The sequence below is a fragment of the Penaeus chinensis genome, chromosome 24, assembly GCF_019202785.1.
Source record: "Penaeus chinensis breed Huanghai No. 1 chromosome 24, ASM1920278v2, whole genome shotgun sequence".
NCBI lineage: Eukaryota > Metazoa > Arthropoda > Malacostraca > Decapoda > Penaeidae > Penaeus > Penaeus chinensis.
In genome coordinates this window covers 26,112,994-26,134,722 of record NC_061842.1, presented here as the reverse complement: position 1 = coordinate 26,134,722, position 21,729 = coordinate 26,112,994, and the positions used below count along the sequence as shown (strand labels likewise).

General features: G+C 38.7%; 2 protein-coding genes across 3 annotated transcripts in view; one reads left to right on the top strand and one right to left on the bottom strand.

Annotated features, from left to right (window-relative positions):
- The first annotated feature begins 5,321 nt into the window (after positions 1-5,321).
- LOC125038199 (pyruvate dehydrogenase protein X component-like) lies at positions 5,322-16,676 on the top strand. 2 transcript variants are annotated; one of them, XM_047631596.1, is made up of 9 exons: positions 5,322-5,458; positions 8,337-8,518; positions 11,879-12,051; positions 12,816-12,967; positions 13,478-13,650; positions 14,383-14,559; positions 14,866-15,050; positions 15,586-15,686; positions 15,890-16,676. In XM_047631596.1, exons 1-9 carry the CDS (start codon positions 5,341-5,343, stop codon positions 16,069-16,071), a joined length of 1,443 nt encoding a protein of 480 aa, XP_047487552.1. In that variant the 5' UTR covers positions 5,322-5,340; the 3' UTR covers positions 16,072-16,676. The 2 variants fall into 2 exon arrangements, with proteins under 2 accessions (XP_047487552.1, XP_047487553.1); XM_047631597.1 differs by lacking the exons at positions 5,322-5,458; positions 8,337-8,518 and adding an exon at positions 9,634-10,655.
- A 2,468-nt stretch (positions 16,677-19,144) lies between these two features.
- LOC125038272 overlaps positions 19,145-21,729 on the bottom strand; it is a 9,263-nt gene continuing 6,678 nt past the window's right edge. The window contains exons 2-3 of the mRNA XM_047631719.1: positions 20,504-21,729; positions 19,145-19,658 (exon numbers count right to left, since the gene is read on the bottom strand). The exon at positions 20,504-21,729 is cut by the window's right edge and continues 94 nt beyond it. Of these exons, the coding sequence (XP_047487675.1) occupies positions 19,456-19,658; positions 20,504-21,729 (1,429 nt within the window). The 3' untranslated portion in view covers positions 19,145-19,455. The remainder of the gene's footprint in view (positions 19,659-20,503) is intronic.

The following is a 21,729-nucleotide window of genomic DNA, read 5'->3' as shown; positions in this document are numbered from 1 at the left end:
GGTCTGAGAACACGTTTGGACACATACTCTCATTTAACTTGGAGTATGAGTTATTCTTTTTATGAGTTCCAGTTTTATATTACCTTTCATGTAGCTGTTAGGTAAACAGGCACAGCCTATATTTATATATATATTTTGCTATGAGCAGGTTATACTGTTGTGTGGAGAATAGTGAGTGTTATCACTAAAGTTGTCATTTTAATTTTTTTCTTTCTCTTTCTTTTTTCCTTTTTCTTTCTTTTCTTTTCTTTTTTGTTTGTCAGAATATGACATGGCCTTAGGTATGAAAGCAGAAATTCGGTAATAGTACAAGCTGTGCTTTTAGGGATCATTACATGTTTTGTATGGATGCATTTACTTTAAAATGTATAGATCTTTTCATAAAATAAAAAATATAGGAATTTTGTTGTTTTTTCTCAGTATCCCCAAGTGAAGATGTTACTAAAAAGTAAGCTGAAGATCATGGTTGAAATTAATGCATTAGTATGGCATTCCACCAACATGTTTTAGGAGATGCATAATCACAGAACTTAATGATAATAATAATGATATCTCTGTCTTAAAAGCTGTGAGAGTGAAAAAAAATTGGTGGCTGTCATCCAAGTTTATAGTTTGTCAATTTACCTCTCATTTGCATACAATCAATTCATAGAGTTGTAATAATGTAGGATGAGTTTGGTTCTTGGATGTAGAGTTAAAGTTGTCGCAGTTTCTAAGCTTTATTTCTGCGGCAGTATTGTAGCTGGAGTGCAAAACAAGTGAGGCAGAGACACCCAGGAAGGAGCAGGGCGTCTTGCCATGCCCGTGAGGGTGAGCGGTCCATGTGAGCTTGAGGTGTTGGCCGAGCCAATGCAGAGGGCAGAGGGACTTTGGTTTTTTAAGTGATCACAGGTCGTTTTTGTACAATATATTTTGACATTTTCACTAAACATAAGAAAATGGAAAACATTAATTTTTAGTAGTAGTGTCAGTGCAGACTGTTTTATGGCAGTCATGGGTTCCTGTGGTCACGTGTTTGGATGCAGGCACAGGATATGTCGGGACAATTAAATCTTGAACTGTTAATAACTACAGTATCCTCAGTAATAATGATTACAACCATAGTGATTCAGAATAAGCATTTTCTAACAATCATTTTGAGTACAATCATGATATTAGTTTACTTGTAGTTATAAAGTGATCGGTGGTAAGGGTCGGCATTGCTTGTTCTGTGGGCACTTATTGTTATTTTGTTCTGGGTGCAGGTCAAAGTTGGGACAGGTGATAACCAGTAGAGTGCTGTGTATCATGGAAAGTCCAGGGTGAATAGCAGGGAGAGGTCATTAAACCTCTGACTACCCATAACAGATAGGATTGAGTTACCTCTCATAACTTTGAACATTCATTGGATTTTGGATCATTATTACCCTGCAAAGCTAAAAAGATAATCTGCCATTGCACACATTGTACCTTCCTGCTATTAAGTCTTCATTACCACGCTCAAGGTATCTGTGTACATTGCATCCCACGAAGGTAAATATGAATTATGTGTATATGTGTATATATATATATATGGTAGAAAAAAAACAATGCAAAAACTAGATTTATTGAAAATGATACTACGGTTTCGAAATCCACCTGGATTCCATCTTCATGTCTAGAGAGGACAGGGAGAGGAGGGGGTATAAAACAGAGAAAGAGGAGAGGGAACGCGGCAACACGTGGAAGAGATCGACTTCCTGCATCGTTCGTTCTCGTCATGTTCTCGACGTCGCGTTATCCAGGGCACGGCGTACCTTCTACTACGACTCCTCTCTTAAAGAGACTCGTCACCTGCCCGTCCTCAGCCTGCCTTACACTGAGGAGATCTACTCTCTCCGTCGCCCTCTTCACACTCTCAACTGCAGGCTAATTTTTCGCCAGGTGAACACACTGTCGCAACCTGTTCCACACCAGTCCTCCTTCTACCTCGAAGGTGGGTATCTATGCTGTTCCTTGTGCCTCCTGTGATAAGCAATACTTTGGCGAGACATGTGTCAGTCTCACTAAGTGAATGTCTCAACATATGTTGTATCCAGGAGACACAACAACAACGCCCTCTTTTGCCATCAGTAGGACACAGGCCATCAGATGGTCAGCGGCGCGAATTGTCTTTCCTTCCGCTGAAGTCCACGCCTGGACTGATGGAATCCTCCTTGATTAAGGTGCTGCCTAATTTCAACCTGAACAGGGGCTTTTCTCCTGCCGATAGTCTCCTCGCTTCCCACATCCTTCTCCATTATGCCTTCGCATAGTCCACCCGATCCTCTGACCTAACCTGACCGTTCGTCTGTCCTCACCTTCCCCGTGCTACCGCGTTGCCTCTCCTATCTCTCTTTTATATACTCTTTCCTCTTCAGACTTTACCAGCACGACGGCTGTTGTAGGCGGTCCCTGTCTCAGCATTCACAATTCCTGAGACAGGGACCGCCTACAACAGCCGCCGTTCTGGTAAAGAGGTTGTGCGAAATGCTTACACCATGGCGGCAGGAGCGCCTGCTGGCAATCCCGCCGAAACGGTAAGCACCGAGTGTCAGACAACCAAATGAGACAGCCGTAAAAAGCTGACACAGGCTGGGCCATATTTAGAAGGCCCGGGCGATGCTAGAACTTCGCAAATCATAAACTAACTAATTCAGACTTGAAATCCTCCGGGCTAGTACAGTGGTAACGTGTCGGCCTCTCATCCGAGGGGTCGGCGGTTCGCGCCCTGCCCAGGCGCGAGAAGTTGCAATTGTCGCCTGGAGTTTACGGCTGTGGCTGAGCACCACGGCGGGTAAGGACTAAGCTCAGCCGAGTCAGCACCAGCTGACACACTTAGTGAGTCGGCATTAGTCGACACAGGCCGGGCTCTCCTCATGGGCATAGCCCGGGCGAGGCTCAGCTTCGCATATCGGACTTCAGACTTGAAGATGAAAGCCAGATGAATTTCGAAACTGTAGTCTCATTTTCAATAAATCTAGTTTTTGCATTGTGGGTTTTTTAACCATAGTATTAGTACGGAAATATGTTACATATATATATACATATATATGCATATATACATATATATACATATATATACATATATATACATATATATACATATATACATATATACATACACATATATACATATATACATATATATAAATATATATACATATATATACATATACATATAAATATACATATACATATATATACATATATATACATATATATACATATATATACATATATATACATATATACATATATATATATACATATATATACATATGTATATATACATACATATCTGTATGTTTGTGCAAAATTGAAATAAATTCATTTTGACTAAATATGTATGTTTTTGTGTCTATCTGTCTGCCTTACTATACCAATTTGTTTGATCCATGTTAGGAGCCCTTAAGCCCTTTTCTTCTCTATTTCTGACCTCCAGTTATTTCCCGGAGTCGTTTGAGACACACACAAAGGAAGGAGAGGGAAATAGATTGAAAGAGGGACAGACAGAGAGTAAAAGGTGTGCGTGTGAGTCAACTGGCAATGTTGATGAATGAAGACCCGGAATCTTTATTACTTTTGATATCTTCCACAAGAAACTGAAGATGCAGAAACAGACATTACTATGAAACAATTTGGAATACACACACACACACACGCACACACGCCCACACATACACACATACACACATACACACACACGCGCGCGCGCGCGCGCGCACACGCACACGCACACGCACACGCACACGCACACGCACACGCACACGCACACGCACACGCACACGCACACGCACACGCACACGCACACGCACACGCACGCACACACACACACACCTATATATAGAGATAGATAGATAGACCGATAAAAATATAGATAGAAAGGTGGATATCCAGTCGAATAGTTCTCCACGTCATGTTGCTGTCTGGCGGAGCGAGAATCAGGACGGCCGCTATCATTATTATTATTTTTATTATCCTTAGCATCAGAACCAGAATCGTTCTTCTTATCATTATTATCATTATTTTTATCATCATTCTTCATTACGATCCCTCGCCATTACACTCATCATCATCACCATAAGTATAGTAATATCGTACAATAGTACTGACGATATAAATCTTACTGAGATAAATATATATGGACTTTTTAGATTCTTATTATTTTGTACATTTTGACAGCAACTGAAACTATCTTAAATACAGCCTTATCTCCTTACATAAAAGATTTGCCGATAATGGAAAGCAAACACGGCAGATTTTTAAAACTACGACATATAGTTATTAGAAAAAAAAATATAGATAAGATAAATAAATGAGGTAAAGCAATATACTGAATATGTTATCTATAATATTAGAATGAATTTTGGATGATTTTTAAAGTGAAAAGAAGAATGATAGAGACCCGATAAAGATAGGAAAATGAGCAAATAAGATATGGGTAAAAGTGGACAATAAAAGATACGAAGCAATACAAAAAATAGAAATAAATAAAAATAAAAAAAAAGAAATCGTTTTATGACATTAGTAAAAAATCAGATCTTACCCACATTCCCAAAAAAACAAAAATGACCTTATTAGAAGTGGAAAACAGGAAATAAGACCACACACACACACACACACACACACACACACACACACACACACACACACACACACACACACACACACACACACACACACACACACACACACACACACACACACACACACACACACATACATACATACACACACACACACACACACACACACACACATTCATATATTAAGCGAGGTCGCTTACACCACCGAAACGAAAGTCACACAACTATTAAAAAAATAGAAATAAAAAAAGAACAACACATTCAAAAGATAATAGATAAAATAGACCTCCAATTAACAGAAAAAAATGAATGAACCCTCGAAGTCGCTTACACCACAGAGACGAAAGTCACACAACTATTAAAAAATAAGAAATCAAAACATAACACACTCAAAAAATAATTAATAAAATAGACAAATTAACAGAAAAACTGAACGAAAACCCCGAGGTCGCTTACACCACAGAGACGAAAATGAAACCAATTTCAATTTCTATTAAATAATCAGAAATCAAAACATAACAACACACTCAAAAAATAATAAATAAAATAGACCAATTAACAGAAAAACTGAACGAAACCCCGAGGTCGCTTACAGCACAGATGCGAAAGTCACACAACTATTACATAATTAAAAATCAAAACACAACAACACACATAAAAAATAATAAATAAAATAGACCTCCAATTAACAGAAAAAAATGAATGAAAAACCCGAGGTCGCTTACAGCACCGAGACGCAGGTCCGGCCGGCAAGATGGCTGCTCTCCGGACGGGATTTCTCGCTCGGAATATATACCGAATTCGCTTCTCTAAAGTCTCGAGGGTCAATTACCTTTATGCAGCCCTTTTCCACAGCTCGCCGCCGCTCAATGGTATGGCATTGGGGGAGGAGGAGGGAGTGTGTAGGGAGAACATGGAGGGAAAGGTGTGTCGTCTGTTCACGTAGGCCTATGTATTTCTAACCTTCATTTTGTCCTTGGATAATTATGGGCAATAAATCGACAGAATTTACGGCTAATTAATCATTATTGGTGTGTAAGGGAGCCATAGAAATGGTTAAAGATACAAAAGGGTTAATGTTGCCGTCTGCATCAAATCGTATTGCAAAAACAAGATTTTGCAATAGGTTATTCTTAGTCACATTCTCAGTAACTTCTCTTTTTTTTTAAATATCAGACATTATTTTAGATTTAAAAATTCCTAATTATGTAAGATCTTCCTAATGTTCATTAAAGACCTGAAATCTGTCAGATATTTCCAAATAAAACTTGATTTGTAGAAAATGTTGAAATAGTACATTTTTTTTTTTTTTACAAATTGATAAATTATCGACACCTTGAAGGTCTAACAGACCCTAGTCTAAGCGTAATCTAACAAACAGTAATATTTGTAAATATAATTAATAATTTCAACCAGCGAGAAATGGCCATCGAATAGATACATCTTTCACACACAGAAAATCGTATAGTATATATGAACAGATTTTGCAACTTGCAAGGATACTAAATAAAAAATCATGACACAATGACACGCAGCCTTAGTCTATAAGTTCTGTAGGTCACCACCACCTCCTTTGCGCTAGAAATAGTCGAGGTCCTAATAACTTCCATCTACAGAAAGGCTTGGAATCGCAAACACTAGAGCAGTAAAAAGATTCCATAGCCCACCGAGCAGTTTAGTAACAGACCTCAGAAATATGACTTTATTATTTTCAGTGTATTTTGAAGCTAATAGAAATAATAGATGTATTGCATGATTCACTTCTTTTTTCTCTCTCTATCTCTTTCTCTTTCTCTCTTTCTCTCTTTCTCTCTTTCTCTCTTTCTCTCTTTCTCTCTCTTTCTCTCTTTCTCTTTTTCTCTCTCTTTCTCTCTTTCTGTCTTTCTCTCTTTCCCTCTTTCTCTTTCTCTTTCTCTTTCTCTTTCTCTTTCTCTTTCTCTTTCTCTCTTTCTCTCTTTCTCTCTTTCTCTTTCTCTCTTTCTCTCTTTCTCTCTTTCTCTTTCTCTTTCTCTTTCTCTTTCTCTTTCTCTTTCTTTCTCTCTCTTTCTCTCTCTCTCTCTCTCTCTCTCTCTCTCTCTCTCTCTCTCTCTCTCTCTCTCTCTCTCTCTCTCTCTCTCTCTCTCTCTCTCTCTCACAGTTATTTTGTTAACCCATTGGTATAAGATACAGACACTATTCATTATGTGTTGATGTTTTTTTTGTTTTTTTCCTCTCTCTCTCTCTCTCTCTTTTCTTTTTCTTCTCCCACACCAATATGGTAAACACAATTTTTTTACAAGCACTTAGGCAGTAAGGAGTCACTTCCTAGACCTAACTGATTTTACATGATTACCCTGTTATGTAAGTTTGAAGAAAAGAAAATCATTCTTTAATTCTTTACTTGTATTATCATTAATAATGTTGTTATTATCATTATTATTATCATTATTATTATCATTATTATTATTATTATTATTATTATTATTATTATTATTATTATAAAGATATTAATAGCAATAATAATAGTCAAAGGTTAAGTAGAGTAGGCCCCATAATTGACACCTTAATGACTAGGCTTAACCCTCGGGAAAAACGTAATGTTCGATTTAGTTTTCTTTTGTGCTTTGTCATTATGCTAGCTAGATTAGTAGACCTCGTGACCTATGCTATCAATATCAGTGCTATTATTTTTATTACAGATACTATGATTATTATAATGTGAATAATATTACTAATAGGAATATAAGATAAAGGGGGATTGGTTCCTATGTTAATAAGTACTTGTGGAATCATCTGTGTGATTTGTAGAGCCATCTATGTGTAAAGACAATTGAACCAAATCCGACAGGCATGGCATGTACATACATGCAATACCCACTATAAGTTTACTTTATTAATTGTTTTTACACATAGATGGCTACATTTGTACTAAGTCACCAATGAGCCAATTACAAGTACTGCCTGTCTCGCCTGTTTACCCTTTTCCTTGATTTTCAGAAATATTTTACGTTATCTTATATTGCTGTTAGTAAGGTCTATAACATTATAATAATTATATTGTCTATAATAAGAATTAACACCATTAATATTCATAGCATTAGTGGGGGGGAGGGATTACCACCAATTCAAGGAAAGGTGAAGTCAGGTAAGGTCACAAGGTCTACTAATTGACTCCTTTGTGGCGAAGTACTAGCAGAGCCATCTATGTGCAGAGACATTTCACAGAAAAATAAAAAATTAGCACAACATTTTCCTGGCGCCATTGAGTTAATAAACTAAACTCATAGTGAGTGTTACATGTCCCTAAGTGCCGTCTCTGGTGGCATCAGGCCAAGTGCTGTGGGAGCCATTTGTCTGTAAACAATATTGATAAAACAAGATCACAATGGACAGTGAATATGTAGATCATTGGAAAATTATATGTATCAGTGACTCTTTACTGTTTATTTATGTTTCACTTTGTATATTAACATTTGTCTTATGTATGTGTATATACTGTCTTGAAATTAATTTGTCCTTAATTGACTACTTGGTGAATTATTCTGTCACTTTCTTGCTTTCATTTACTTTCACTTAAAACAAATGTTCACCTAATACAAAATTCTTTCTCTTTGATCTTCCCTTAATGTTTGTCAGTTTATCTTTCTTATACTTAATTTCTTCTTTTACTTTCTTGTATGTTTTCCTCTCTCATCATAGTTTTCCCCACTCCTTTATACATACTTTGCAAAATGAATGGTAATTTGACACACCTTGCAATCCCTCACACAGCGGAAGGTATGCCTCTTAAAATGCCATCACTTTCCCCCACGATGATGGAGGGAACCATCGTCAAGTGGCTTAAAAAGGAGGGAGACCCCATTCAGCCAGGAGACGCCCTGTGTGACATTCAGACAGATAAAGCTGTAGTGACGATGGATACCGAGGAGGAGGGCATCCTAGCCAAGATCTTGGTACGTTGAATGCCGGCGATAACTACTGTAGGGAAGGTGATTTCATGTTTTGTGTGCAAGTAGGTGAAGGTGGTTGGAGCCGGACGTCAAAGCATTTATTGTCGTTCTTAATGGTATTATTATTATTGTTGCCTTTCAGCTTTATGGCTACAGGAGCCGAGGTAGTAGCAGCTGCCTTCATTATCTGTCTAAGGCTTTATTCCATAGTATTTGACTGAAAAGGATTTTTATCTCTTATTATACTGCAATTACAGCTGGACTTTTTGGTTTTGGTGGAGACGATGGAGGTGGATCTTTCTTGGACAATTTCTCTGAAGCACACAGCCATATGGCAGGAATTGATAAAGCAGAGACTACAAAGAAGAGCCAAGTTCAAGTTGAAACACAAGAAAAGATAAGTTACCCAAAGGACACTATACAAATGAAAAGCTCTAGAAAGACTGAAGTTGAAGAACAACATAGAAAGCAGATAATGAGAGGGGAAGTCATTGCAGAAGCTAAAGAAACTGTCAGTGAAGCAAAACAGGAGGATGAGGCAAACCAGCCATGGATCAAGGACCACAAACAGCATCCCAAGAAGGCATTGAAATGGTATGAAATTATATTAATGGAAGGTCACGGAATGGCTCAAGTGAAAAGTGAACCTTCACGTGAAGTGAAAGAAGCTCCCCTGTCTGCAAGATTAGTAGAAGAAAGCACAGACTCATTGCAAATACTAGATAGCGAATTGTTTGCGAAGGAGAGGAAGCAACATGAGGCTGCTGAAATTGAGTCGGAGTCTGTGAAAGCATCAGATACTGTGAGTAGTGAGAAACAACTTCCAGAAGATTTAAGTGATGCAGCACAAAGTGATCATACAGTAGAGCAATTGCTTGCTCTTTCAAGAACACCAGAGGCCATAGATGATGTAACAGGAAATGTGGAAGCAGAAAAAGCTATTCCTCAAGAATCTGAGTTTGTCCATCACCAACCAGAATTAGAACCTAAATTTGGACCAAAGAATATTGCCAAATTAGACTTTGCTGAAGCCCAAGTTCAGGAGGGAGAGAAATACTTAGACACTGAAGATGACTTACCTCTTGTCAGAAAGAAAATCTCCTAGAAATAGGTTCTACCGATAGTACAATTGTGATGGACGATGACTCTACCCTGAAGGAATCTCATGTCCTTCATGAGTACCCAGAGGAAAGAATGACAACCTTGATAGTGCCCTTAGAAGCAGCAGAAACTCTACAGCCTAATTCTGTTGACCTATCAGGGGGAACATACTGAATTGCAGGAGGAAAACCTTCAAGTATTTGGAACTGTTTTACAAGAGGAGGCACAGTCAATTGAGGATCCTTTTCAGAATGTAGATATTCATGAATATTCTTCAAAGGAGTCACAGACTACAGGTCAGAGTCTTAGAAATATTGAAGCTACTGACAAGGAGTTGCAGGATAATGAGCCTGAGATTATAGAAGGTGACTATACCCTTGAGCAGTTGTTTGCTCTAACAAAAACATCCGATGGTACAGATGATATCGAAGGAAAGAGGGAAGGAATAGCCTTTCCTGAGGATTCTGAATTTGTCCATCACCAGCCAGCATTAGAACCCACATCTGGACCCAAGAATATTGCCAAGTTAGATTTTGATGCTGTTCAAAAGCGAGGGACATACACAGACGTTGAAGATGAACTGACTTCCTGCCAGAGAGAAAATCTTCAAGAAATAGGAACCACCGAGACTATATTTCTCCAGGAAGATGGATCTGGCTTGAGTGAGTCCATTGCCCTTCATGAATATCCTGAGGAAAGAACAACGACCTTGATTGTGCCTTTAGAAGCAGTCATCGCCAGGAAGGCGAATCCTGTTGACATTTCTGGAGAACTCGCAGAACTGCAAGAAGAAAACCTACAAGCATTTGGATCTGCTGTGCAAGAAGAACCACAAGCACTTGAGGATCCACTTCAAGGTGTTGATATCCACGATTACAGTTCAAAAGAATCTGAGAGTTTGAGTCAGCTTGATGAAAATATGTCAAAGAATGAATCACAAGAAAGTCCCACTTATGGTGATAGAGGAACAGTCAAGCAGGAACAGGACAGAGCCACTCCTTCCCCTACCTTAACACCAGACACCTGTTCTCTGCACCAGGTATGCTGTCTGGGTAGTGCAGTGGTATAATGGGCTGTTTGCTTTGGGATTATGGCATAGCATTTCAAACATATTCTGCCTCTCTTGTTGTAACATGTAAAGTTTTTGCTTTGCACTGGACACTTGATATTAGTCATGCATCATGATCCCACTGTAATGCATTGCTATAATTGACATCTATATAGACATACTTCATATATTTGATTGTTTGTGTTGGGTGCATGGTTTAATCTTAAGTTTAAGAGGTGATACAAAGCAAAAAAAGTGCAGTAGCTGTTTACCAGTGATGCAACTGCACTGCCCAGACTGCCCTGGTATGAATTGCTTGGGAGTAAATCTTTTGATTATCAGGGTTTTGTAAAGAGAAATATCTTTATTCAAGGGTGTGGAAGTAAGAATGGTAAAAAAAACAACAGTTATGGACAGTAATTGAAGAATTTGATTAGAAGTGGGTGTACAGATCTTGTCTTGTATAGTTTGATATTGTGAAATGGAAATATTTTATTTTTATTATATAGATTATACTAGCCAGGAGAAATATTTATTTGTGGGTTTAATTGTTCTCAGAAGAAAAAGTTTAATTTGTACTTTTTCATTTTTTTCCTAATTTTTCATACCTATAGATCTTATATTCATTCTGTGTCATGCCAGGACATTTTGGTTCTTGTTTTTAGGATGACATTTTTTGTACTACTTGTTGAATGTACTTTTAACTTAGTCACTGTTTCTCTGTGTAAAGTTTTCCAGTGATTCTATTGCTTAAGAAATTAGGTTTATTGTAAATGAAAGTTACCTAAAGTAATTGTTAGTCCTCAAGCGTGAAATAATGGGAAAGATAATGTTGTCCACTTTTAAAAGAGATTTTAAGATGCTTCAATGAAGGTAATAGAAACAGTGATTATCTTAATGTGTGTTTATTTGTGTTGTTATATTTTTTTGTTTTTTTTAGTTTACGCTAGTCTTTTTTTGTTTTTTTTGTAAAATCAAGAAAAGTCTAGAAAAATGAGTAACACTCATTTATCAGGATATTCTACTATGTTGTATGGGTGATCCTAATATAGTACGGTTTGTGTATGTGTAAGAGAATCTTGTTTTTCTTCTTCTTCTTTTTCTGGAATAACAGTGTCTTACAGAGACTTCTCGATAAAGATCTGATATTTATTGAATTTTTGATTTGTGGAGAATATATGTTTATCAAAGGCTTTCTCCTTTTCTTACACCAGGTACCTGAGGACACAAAAGATGTTAAAGTAGGAACTCTAATCGCTGTCTTAGCTCCTGAAGGAGAGGACTGGAAAACCATAGAAATCCCAGCTGGTGAGGAGTCGGCAGCTTCTTCAACTGCTGCTGAAGCTGCTCCTGCAACGGCTGCAGCCGGGGGGGGCCATGCTCATGGGTATGCAGGAATTATGTTGTTTTTCTTCTGAAGTAATTAATGTCTCTTTCCTTGTCATTCTTTTTCTTTCAGTTTTTTCTAATCTCCACTCATGTTTCTTCTTCTTTTTTCTTTCTTTCTTTCCTTTTAGTCCATATCCTCCTATATGTTTTATAATGATCTTTGGTCTTCCACATGAACCTCACCAAGTGTGTCTCAACTATACCAACAGAGAAGTTGATTTATAATGTATTCAGAGGGAGAATATCTTAACCATGATTTAGTATTTCGTGATAAAAATCAGAATTAGTCTACCTCATATTATTTTTGAATGAATAACCTATCAGATACAAAACTTTTTTATATAAGCAAACATAGATTTCCATTTTCATGGTATCCTTCCAACAGAAGATCCACTATACAGGATTAATTATACAAGCTTCTTTTTCTGTTCGGGAGATACATGAAGTAAATGAATATGAAATGAAGATAAAGCACATGACAGCTGTAATTACCATACCATTAATCCAGATATGGCTAATTAGCTTTAAACCAGTATATAAATATATCTACACCAAAAATTGCAGTATTTTTTAAACCAGTATATGAATATATCTACACCAAGAATTGCAGAATTTCATTACAATCGGTGGCATAGATTTCTTAGATCAGATTTTTATTTTCATTCAAGTTTGATAAAAACAAAGTATTGAATATTTAAAACACAGCTTCTGTACCATTTACATTAACAGAAAGAATTAATCCAGTATTTTCTTCCATTTAAGCAATTACGGGCCATCGGTTCGGTTGCTGCTGGAGCAGTATGGACTGACTGCTGAGCAGGTGCCTCCTGGGGGCCCTCACGGAATTCTTCTAAAAGGAGATGTTCTGAAGTATATCAAGGAAAGAGGTCTAAAGCCACTCCCAGTATCTGCAGGTATTGTCTTTGTTGTTGTTTTTGTTGTTTTCTTGTGTAAAATGTCATTAATTTTGGTTTTGTGTATATTTTGATTCATATTCTGGTTGTAGTGTGTACCCTTTGCATGTCATGTTTGTTTGTCCTCTTGTAATAGTCAGATACTACTTTTAAGATGTCTTGCATTATATTTTGAAGGAATAAGGGAAGATCATTACTGTAATACCATACGTTCCTCATGCATTCGTATGGTGTCACCTTTTTTATTCCTTCATAATAAACAAAATGCATTGTAGATAATCTTAGCTCTTGCTAACAGTTGTCAGTATTTGGAGTTTGAGTTTCTCGAATAAATTGGTTGTTTTGTTGAATATCTTGCGCTTTGCTGGTTTTATAGGAATCAGGAATTCTCAGAGCATTATTAATTTTTTAATGACATGTCTAGTTTTAGACTAGCAGTTCAGAGAAGAAAAGTGTATTTTTAAAAAAATATTCTATTCAAATTTGATCATTAATTTTATTTTCTTCCAGTACCACCACCTGAAGTACCAAAAGCTGCTGCTGCTGCTGCTCCAGTGGCACCAGCTCCTACACCAGCTGTTCCAGCTCCTCCACCAACTGTTGGAGTGTCTGAGGATGGGTATGAAGATATTGAAGTCACCAGCATGAGGAGAACCATTGCTAAACGATTAACACAGTCCAAGGTAAAAACTAGTAACCCTTTAGGTCCGGATGATTCACTGACCACGTGGGGCCCAAAATACAGGCATTAGGCTTATTTGAGTGGCCACTCTGACAGGTGTGTGGCTCTTGTCACATATTTAAGGTGACAAGACTCCATCACTTCCCATTTTATTCTCTCTTTTTTATATAAGCATATCATTTGATTTACTTTATCAAGGTGGTAATTGACTGTTTTCTTTAAACAGATTCCATATCAAATCTAGGTAGTCTATAACTCTGTACAATGATAATAATGAGAAAATTTCTTTCGATTTTAAATATTCTGTAATACAACTTGTGCTCCCAGTCACAGTGGGCAGGAATAGGATCTTAAACATGGAAATACTCGTTTTTCAATGGAAGTAATGCAAAAGCCCCTTCCTAAATGCCCACTGATTAAAATCAACCTCCAAGAGTATTTTGCACTCGTGGTGATTCATTCCTGTCGCTCCAGCCAATTTTTTCTAATGACAGCATGTTCAAGTCATCCAGATCATAGGGGTTAAGAGCTCTATTATATTATTTGTAAGTTTTACATTAAACTGTCTATATGCTTATACAAAATACTTCAGTGTTTCAGGGATATACACCCTAAATTTGTTGAAACCTGGCAGCAGAATTCTTGAAATTTTAAGAATGAGGAGAAAAGTGATTGTGTGCCAGAATTCATGCCAATGTGAGATATTAATCCAAAGATTCATGATATATTTCAGAGTGGAATTGCTCATTCATATGGCACTCTTGAATGTAAGTCAGACAAACTCCTGGCCTTGAGAAAACAATACAAAAACGAGGGGATGAATGTGAGTGTAAATGACCTCATCATCAAGGCAGTCTCTGTGGCCCTTGCTAAGTGTCCGGAGATGAACTGCGTCTGGCAAGGGGACCAGGCAAGTAGTTATTTCATATTGCTTCGTTCTCTGTATTCGTAAATAACAGCTGGTGGTAAAGCTGCCTTTCTTTTCTTTTGCAGTAAATTTGTTTATGTAATGGAATTTGTAATATTCAATTATAATTTTATATTTTGTGTGACTATGTATAAAAATATTTTGCACATTTCATTTTCATGTGAAAAGCATCTTTATATATTCTGTTGTATATTCCCAAAATGTCTTAATTAATTTGAAAAAGAAAAATATATATATATGATAGAGCTACATACTAGACTCTCACATAAACAAACTCCTTCATTTCAGCTTACATATGCCAGTCAAGTAGACATGAGTATTGCAGTGGCCACACCCACAGGCCTCATTACTCCCATTGTTCGTGGTGCAGACGTGTTAGGTATTGAGGAGATTGCAAGCCAAGTACGTGATCTAGCAACCAGAGCGAGAGAGAATAAACTGAAGCTAGACGAATTCCAAGGTGGAACTTTTACGTAAGTATCAGCTCTGGAGTTAACCATTTTAAATTTTCCGTCTTCCTCCTCTTTTTCCTTCTTTTCTTTTTGTTAATTTATAGCAGTAAGTTGTAATACTATTAGGGAATACCATTCAGTTTATGTTTACTGTGTTTTGACTATGGTTTGGCACCTAGAGATATCAGCATTTAATTCTATATACAGATGCAGGAAATTATTTCATTTATATGAGCTTGATAGTATGTAAGCAGATAGCATAGGTCAATGGTCGAGTGCTGGCTTTGCAATTGCAAGGCCCTAGGTTTGCACCCAGTCAGCCCTTCTCAGTAAAATCAGCTGTGAGTGAGCACTGGCTTTGTGCTGGAATTAAAGGAACTGGCCACCCTACCACATCATCCCACAGCTTAATACAAATATGTACCCTATGTCCTCTTGGATAAGGAACCAACCTTGACTTTGATAGTATATATATTCTTATTTGATTTGTTTGATGATATACAGTATAACGTCTGTGAATTTATGTATTCAGATTTTGTTTATTTCTTCTTTACAGGATCTCCAACTTGGGTATGTTTGGAATAAGCGAGTTCAGTGCGATTATCAACCCTCCACAATGTGGCATTTTGGCTGTGGGTTCTGGGATTGTAAAAATTGGTGAGTAAAAAATCGCCTGACTTCTTAAAAATAAGTAAATAAATAAATTGGTAGACAAATGAATAGATATACATAACTGGAAATATTCAAATAAGTGTCTGTAGGTTGTAACTAGTGTCATAAAGTTTACTTAAAAAGAACAAAAGAAAAGAAAATCCTGGAGGTGTGTGACAATTTTGTATACAATTTTTTTTCCATTTCAGATGAGAATGGTTCACCCGTCACATGCATGAGAGCCACTCTGTCATATGACCGTGCTGGCGTGGACGATGACACAGCCGCTGCCTTCCTTGAAGAGCTCAAAAATATTCTTGAAAACCCAGCTACTATGATGCTTGGAGGCTACAAATCACAAGTGGACCACCCCTTAGCAGCCTTACTATAGTGATACTACAGGACCATCATGATCTATTCGAAATGTTATCATTTTCATCCTGTATAATTTATTATGTGATTTAGTTTTTTAGACTAGCATCACTGGATTTTGAGGGAAATTTGTTTTGATTTATGAAAATTATTCATAGTAGAGCCAAAGATATTTGGTGTATATTGTGCAGTTTTACGGTTGTAGAACTATAAAAAAGCAAAATTGACATGTATTTAAATCTATAATTTAAAATATAAGCACCTTACTAGGAAATGGTGACTTTAAAGAGAATAAAATATTGGGATATACAAAGTTATGGTGCAAATTTTCAAACAGATTATATATTATTTGTAAATAAAATAGTGATATTTGCTCAGTTACGAAAATTTGATTTAAGTAACCATAATTGTTTGTCGATCAATACAAGCCTATATGTTTTAATGACGAGAATAGATCCTAGTGTTATCAGTAATAAAAGGATTTCAGATAATAATGGGAATTGGAACAACATAAAGCATTTATACTGTCAGGTTGTTGGATATTAGTTATCATTTTAGGCATCCCTAGGAGACTTTGTTATGTAAATATTTATTGTAAAGAAATATAATAAAAGTATGAATGTACTGTTGGGTTTAAGTAAAACCTGAGTGGATAAATTTGTGTGTATGTGAGTGAGTATGTAGGCATTTTCCTGTCTATGTGTTTATATGGTTTTGAAGACTATTTTTGATTAATCTAATCACCACAGATTTATGTAATGTCCTCTTGTTATTTTTTGTGAATTTTTTCACACAGATGGCTTCAAATGTGCTCAGCCAGCAAGGAGTCTAGCATTATGCCAAGGCGACTGATCTTGATTTCCCCATTCCTTGAATTGGCAGAATTTTTTTTTTTTTTTTCTCTCTCTCTCTCTAATACTATTAATATCAATACTGTTGTGATTCTTATAAATATTATGATTATTAAACTGTCATTAGAACCTTGGTAGTATTGAAGACAATGAAATAATACAAAAGGCATTTTCCAAAAATCAAAGAACAGGGTAAACAGGTGAGAGAAGTAGGACTAATAACTGGCTCCTTGGTGACTAACCACTTGTAGAGCTATCTACAAGTATATACCTCAGTATCTGACTTCGGTTTCGAATTTCTAAATCAATTGCCACTGAGTGCCCACGGGGAGTGTGTGTAAAACCTCGCTATCATTACTCATGTATGAGTAGATAGGTAATGTCTATGGAATCTAGTTAGATCCTAGTTGCACACTCCTTTTAGTGGGTCGAGTGGCATGGTTGGTTTAGTACTGGCCCTCCAGTCTCAGCCATCTATGTGTAAAGAAAATAAATTAACCTGTATTGCAGTAGGGATGGCATGCATTCTTGCCATCCATGCTGATCGGGTTAAATGTATAATCCCTCTAATCCATGCCCGTTGTTGTTGCAAAGGAGCTTAGGAGACAGAGGCCCAATGCTAGGGATCACCCATACCTTGGGCCTCAGCCCTCGACTCCACTAATTTTGCATGTCTTTTTTCTTCCCCTTTCCTTTTCCTTCTCTTCTCCAACCCCTTTTACTATCCACTTGCTAAGTTATGAGAGATGGGATGAAACACTGACTTTGTGCCAGTCATGAACAGCCTAGGGAACCATGGGCACGGTATTCGCTTGTTTAGTTGTCTACCCCTCAATGGGACCCTGTGGGGTGAACCGTTTCTCTGCCCAACATACTCCAGGCTTACTGTGGCCGGTATTGAAAATTTTGTAACTTTATTAAGGGCACTGAGGCTTGCCCCTTTATCAACTAGCCCCACTGATTTTAATTCCCTTAATCCCTAAGACCAGACTACTACTGTCACCTATGCACAATCCAAGTGACCCATCCATGTCATTACTTAACCTCCAGAAAACATTCCTCTCCTCCCAAATTCCTCCACTCCATCTGCACCCACATAATCTTTTTCATTTACTACCCCGTTCTCCATTATTACTACTCTTCAGCCTCATTATCCACCTCTCTGCCTTACTACTACACTGAACACCATTCCCTCTTCCACAAGGACTCGTCCTTTTGCTACTCCCACACCTACAAACTTTTTGGGTACACTGTTTACTCAAACTAAATTATTATCTACTCTGATGTCACTGGTAAACTCATTCATGCATAGCCTCATCCCTCCCTCAATACTTGTACCAGAACTGTCTCCATCTGCCAGGCATGTTTACGACAAGGATTGGTCAGACTGTGGAGAAGTACAATGCTACGCCCTTCCCCCTAGTTTAAGTGCGCCATAGTCACAAGTGTGCCAAGTGTGGAGGCTCCCATGATATATTTTATAGAGGGCTGCCTTGCCTGCAAGTTTGATTCATATACAAACCTGGCTTCATGTAAAGTGAGGAAGCCCACAGATGAGTTTTTTCTCTTATTCCCTACTCCAATGCTGTCCTTCACTCTGCCCCTCCCCTCCCTCCCATCCCTCCAGTATCTATTCCTCATTCCACCCTTAACGCCTTCCTCTCCCAGTCAAATTCTTGTTATTCTAAATCCAGACACTGCAATCTCTCTTTTCCCGGAACCCACCCTTCCTCCTCTTCGCTCGACTCATCGCATAAGACAAGCTAAATGTTCCACGTCATCTTTTCCTACCGCCTCCTCTCCTACATCAGCCTCTTCCTCTGCCCCTGAAATGTCTGTCCCCTCTTCCCTTCATAAGAAACGCCTGTCCCCTCTTCTCCCCTTCATGAGATAATCTTTGTTTCTCAGACCTCCCCAACCAACTCCACTTCAGAAGCTCTCGATGACATTCAAACCTATCTAATCGTGACCCAATATAACATGCCGACTACCTCATCCATCCTCCAATCTCTCTGCTCCCATTTCTTTACCCTCCTCCTACTCTGTTTCCTCTGCAGCCCCTTTCAGTACCATACTATCCTGAACCGTACGACTTTCGACGTGTAGCACACTTAATCATCAACAATCTTCACCCTTTTCACTACAGTGCTATATGACCTTTGATGGCTAGCACATTTATTTTGCTTTGTAACTATTAATCATAAAATGTGTAACCAAGCGAGCAAAACTAAAAAGAAATAAAATTTACTAGAACTTTATTAAGAAAACGTGTTAATTTGTATGAAATTATAAGAAAAGTATACAATTTTATAAATGTTCATATATGTTAAGGCAAGGAGACGTTTATAAAATAATAATAATAATAATAACTAGTGAAAACTATAGTACAATTTTTCTACTATATTCTCTAAAAAACAAGATTCTGAAACCGAAAACGCTAAAATGACAATATGAATAAGAGACTGATAAATACCAACAAAAAATAGTTTTACCAGAGGACTTTATAAGAACATAATTCATTCAAGAAACATAAAAAAAAAAACTATATATTATCAATTATCAACCAAGTTCCTCCCTCGAGATTTCTGAACCCTCACGAGCTTGGATTTCCCCGTAACGGCCCTCCAGGTACACGGGAGAGGCCTGTGGTGGGCGATGTCCTTCAAGCGAGTCTTCGTCGTGAGGAATCCCGAAGTGGAAGTGCGGACCCAGACCATCCCCCGCGGGACGTGGATCACCCGCTCTTCTCCAACCTCTGTAAGGAAGGTGGTGGCGTTAAGAAAGCTCGAAATCGTACTGCGTCGTCATCGATATTGATATACTGTTCTGGTTCCCGTTCTAGTTTAGTGTTGTCATGTTGTCACACTACGCTGTTCTCCCATTCACGTACAAAGGGATGTTATTATACAATATCGTTTGAACTATAACGAAAACAGTTGGTATAATCTCAGGGTCTATGTTTATTTACATGTTTTAGCTCAGACTGTTAGGAAGCCCATGAAATATAACTTAAGAATAAAAAAGATTAATGGAAGAGAAAGATAGAGAAGGCGAAAGAAACATTTGAGAATATGAGATTTATTAATCATAATAAACTTTGTTTTTCACGTTATGTAAAAATAATAATAATAATAATAATACTCTGGTCTTTTGATGTCTCATTTCTCTTTATTTTGTGTTTCACTTCCTGTTTTTCTCGTTTAACCTCCATACACTTCCTAGCTGTTGAAACCAAGATAGTCGAACATAATCGAGAGCAACAAATAAGTCTAAAAAAGGCTATGTATCTTCAGTGTAGTTTACGCACTCATGAATTGGGATGATATATTCACGGAACGAACCAGCAAGATTTGGTTCGGTTGCTGGAGACGTGTTAGGTCTTCAATCTTTTACAGTGTGAAGTGTAACAAAAATAGGAAATGTACGCCGTTCACCTAACAAAAATTAGGTTGCGGAGCCTGAATGATACCTACTCAAACTCCTGAAATATATCCAACTCTTAGCAAGGCACTGAATGTGGGATGGCGATATGCGAAACCCAGAACAAAAAATAATCAGCCACAGTTTATAAGGAGAAGGGAAAGCGTCTATCAATCTCACCTGGAGGAGTGATGTCTTTCGAGCGGACGACGTGCCAGTGTTCCTCTGGGTTCGGTTCTTCCAGCATGAGATCGACGAAGGAATTGAGGCCGGCGTGACGCTCGAACTCGCACACGAAGGCGAAGAGTTTGGGCCGCCAGACTAACCACGACGGGACGTAGATGCGACACAGGTATCCCCTCACGCTGTTGCTCCTCTCAAGAGTACCCGAGGTCCCGGGGCTGGTTAGGAGCTCTGTCACACCGGGGGAGGACCACGAAATGTTCGGGAAGCCCCCCTGGTCCTGTGTCTTCAGGTCTCGGATCGGGGAGTGCCAGGGGGTCCTCGGCGTCACCAGCTGGTCATCTGCGACGCCCGTCACGCTGCACCCGTAAACCTCGTCCTCCCTGCGCCTCCAAGTCCGAACTGGTCCTCCGAGATCCTTTGATACGACCTCCTCGATGAAGACGAAGGTGCTATCCAGCTGCTCGGACTCGTCTGCATCCAAGCGAAGTCCTCCGGGGAAGAACTCTTCCTCAGTGGAGTCGCTCTCCTTGGACTTGTCGCCGGCTCCTGGACTCTCCGTAAAGCTCTCGTATCTATGATTTATCGGGGAAGTCATCTTCTTCAGCCTTTTCCTCACTTTCTCGTGGAAGCTCTTCAGTGGAGAGACCATCATTTCCTCGATAGCTGCAAAAGTGCTGTAGAGCGAATTCTTCATCGTGCTCTTATCTGCCGTCTCATTAAGGGGCGTTGAAAGTATGTTCATGTTAGTCTTGGTGTAATTGTGATGGGAGTGCTTAATGGCTTCGACCGTCTTGGAAGTCTTGTCCTCCTCACGCGAGTCCCGGGACAGATTGATCTCCTCCATGCTGACCGACATCCTTCGGTGGTAGTCCAGCGCCGCGTCGAAGTCCGTCTGAGCCTCGCCATTTTGGATCTCGTTCATGGACGTCGAGTCGGTGAAAAACAAGGCATCGCCAACCGACCCGAACTCGTCCGCGAGATCTTTCTTCCCGGACGGCAGGAGGTCCACGCACGACCGAGTTTCGCTAGAGACGGTGATGTTCGGGGTGAAGTAAAAGTCATTCATGTTCTGGAAGGGGTCGTTGCCCACGCCGAGCCTCACTCCGCCCCCTAGGAAGCTGCTGTCCCCCTCCGCATCGCTGACGAAGCCCTCGAAGGCGACGCCGGGGAAGGACCTGTTCGAGCTGAGGGAGTTCACGGAGGCGGCCCTTAACTCGAGT

Coding starts and splice junctions, on each gene's coding strand:
- LOC125038199 (XM_047631596.1), top strand. CDS start 5,341: ATGGCTGCTCTCCGGACGGGATTTCTCGCTCGGAATATATACCGAATT. Junction 5,459..8,336: donor CAGCTCGCCGCCGCTCAATG/GTATGGCATTGG, acceptor TCCCTCACACAG/CGGAAGGTATGCCTCTTAAA. Junction 15,687..15,889: donor TTCTGGGATTGTAAAAATTG/GTGAGTAAAAAA, acceptor TTTCCATTTCAG/ATGAGAATGGTTCACCCGTC.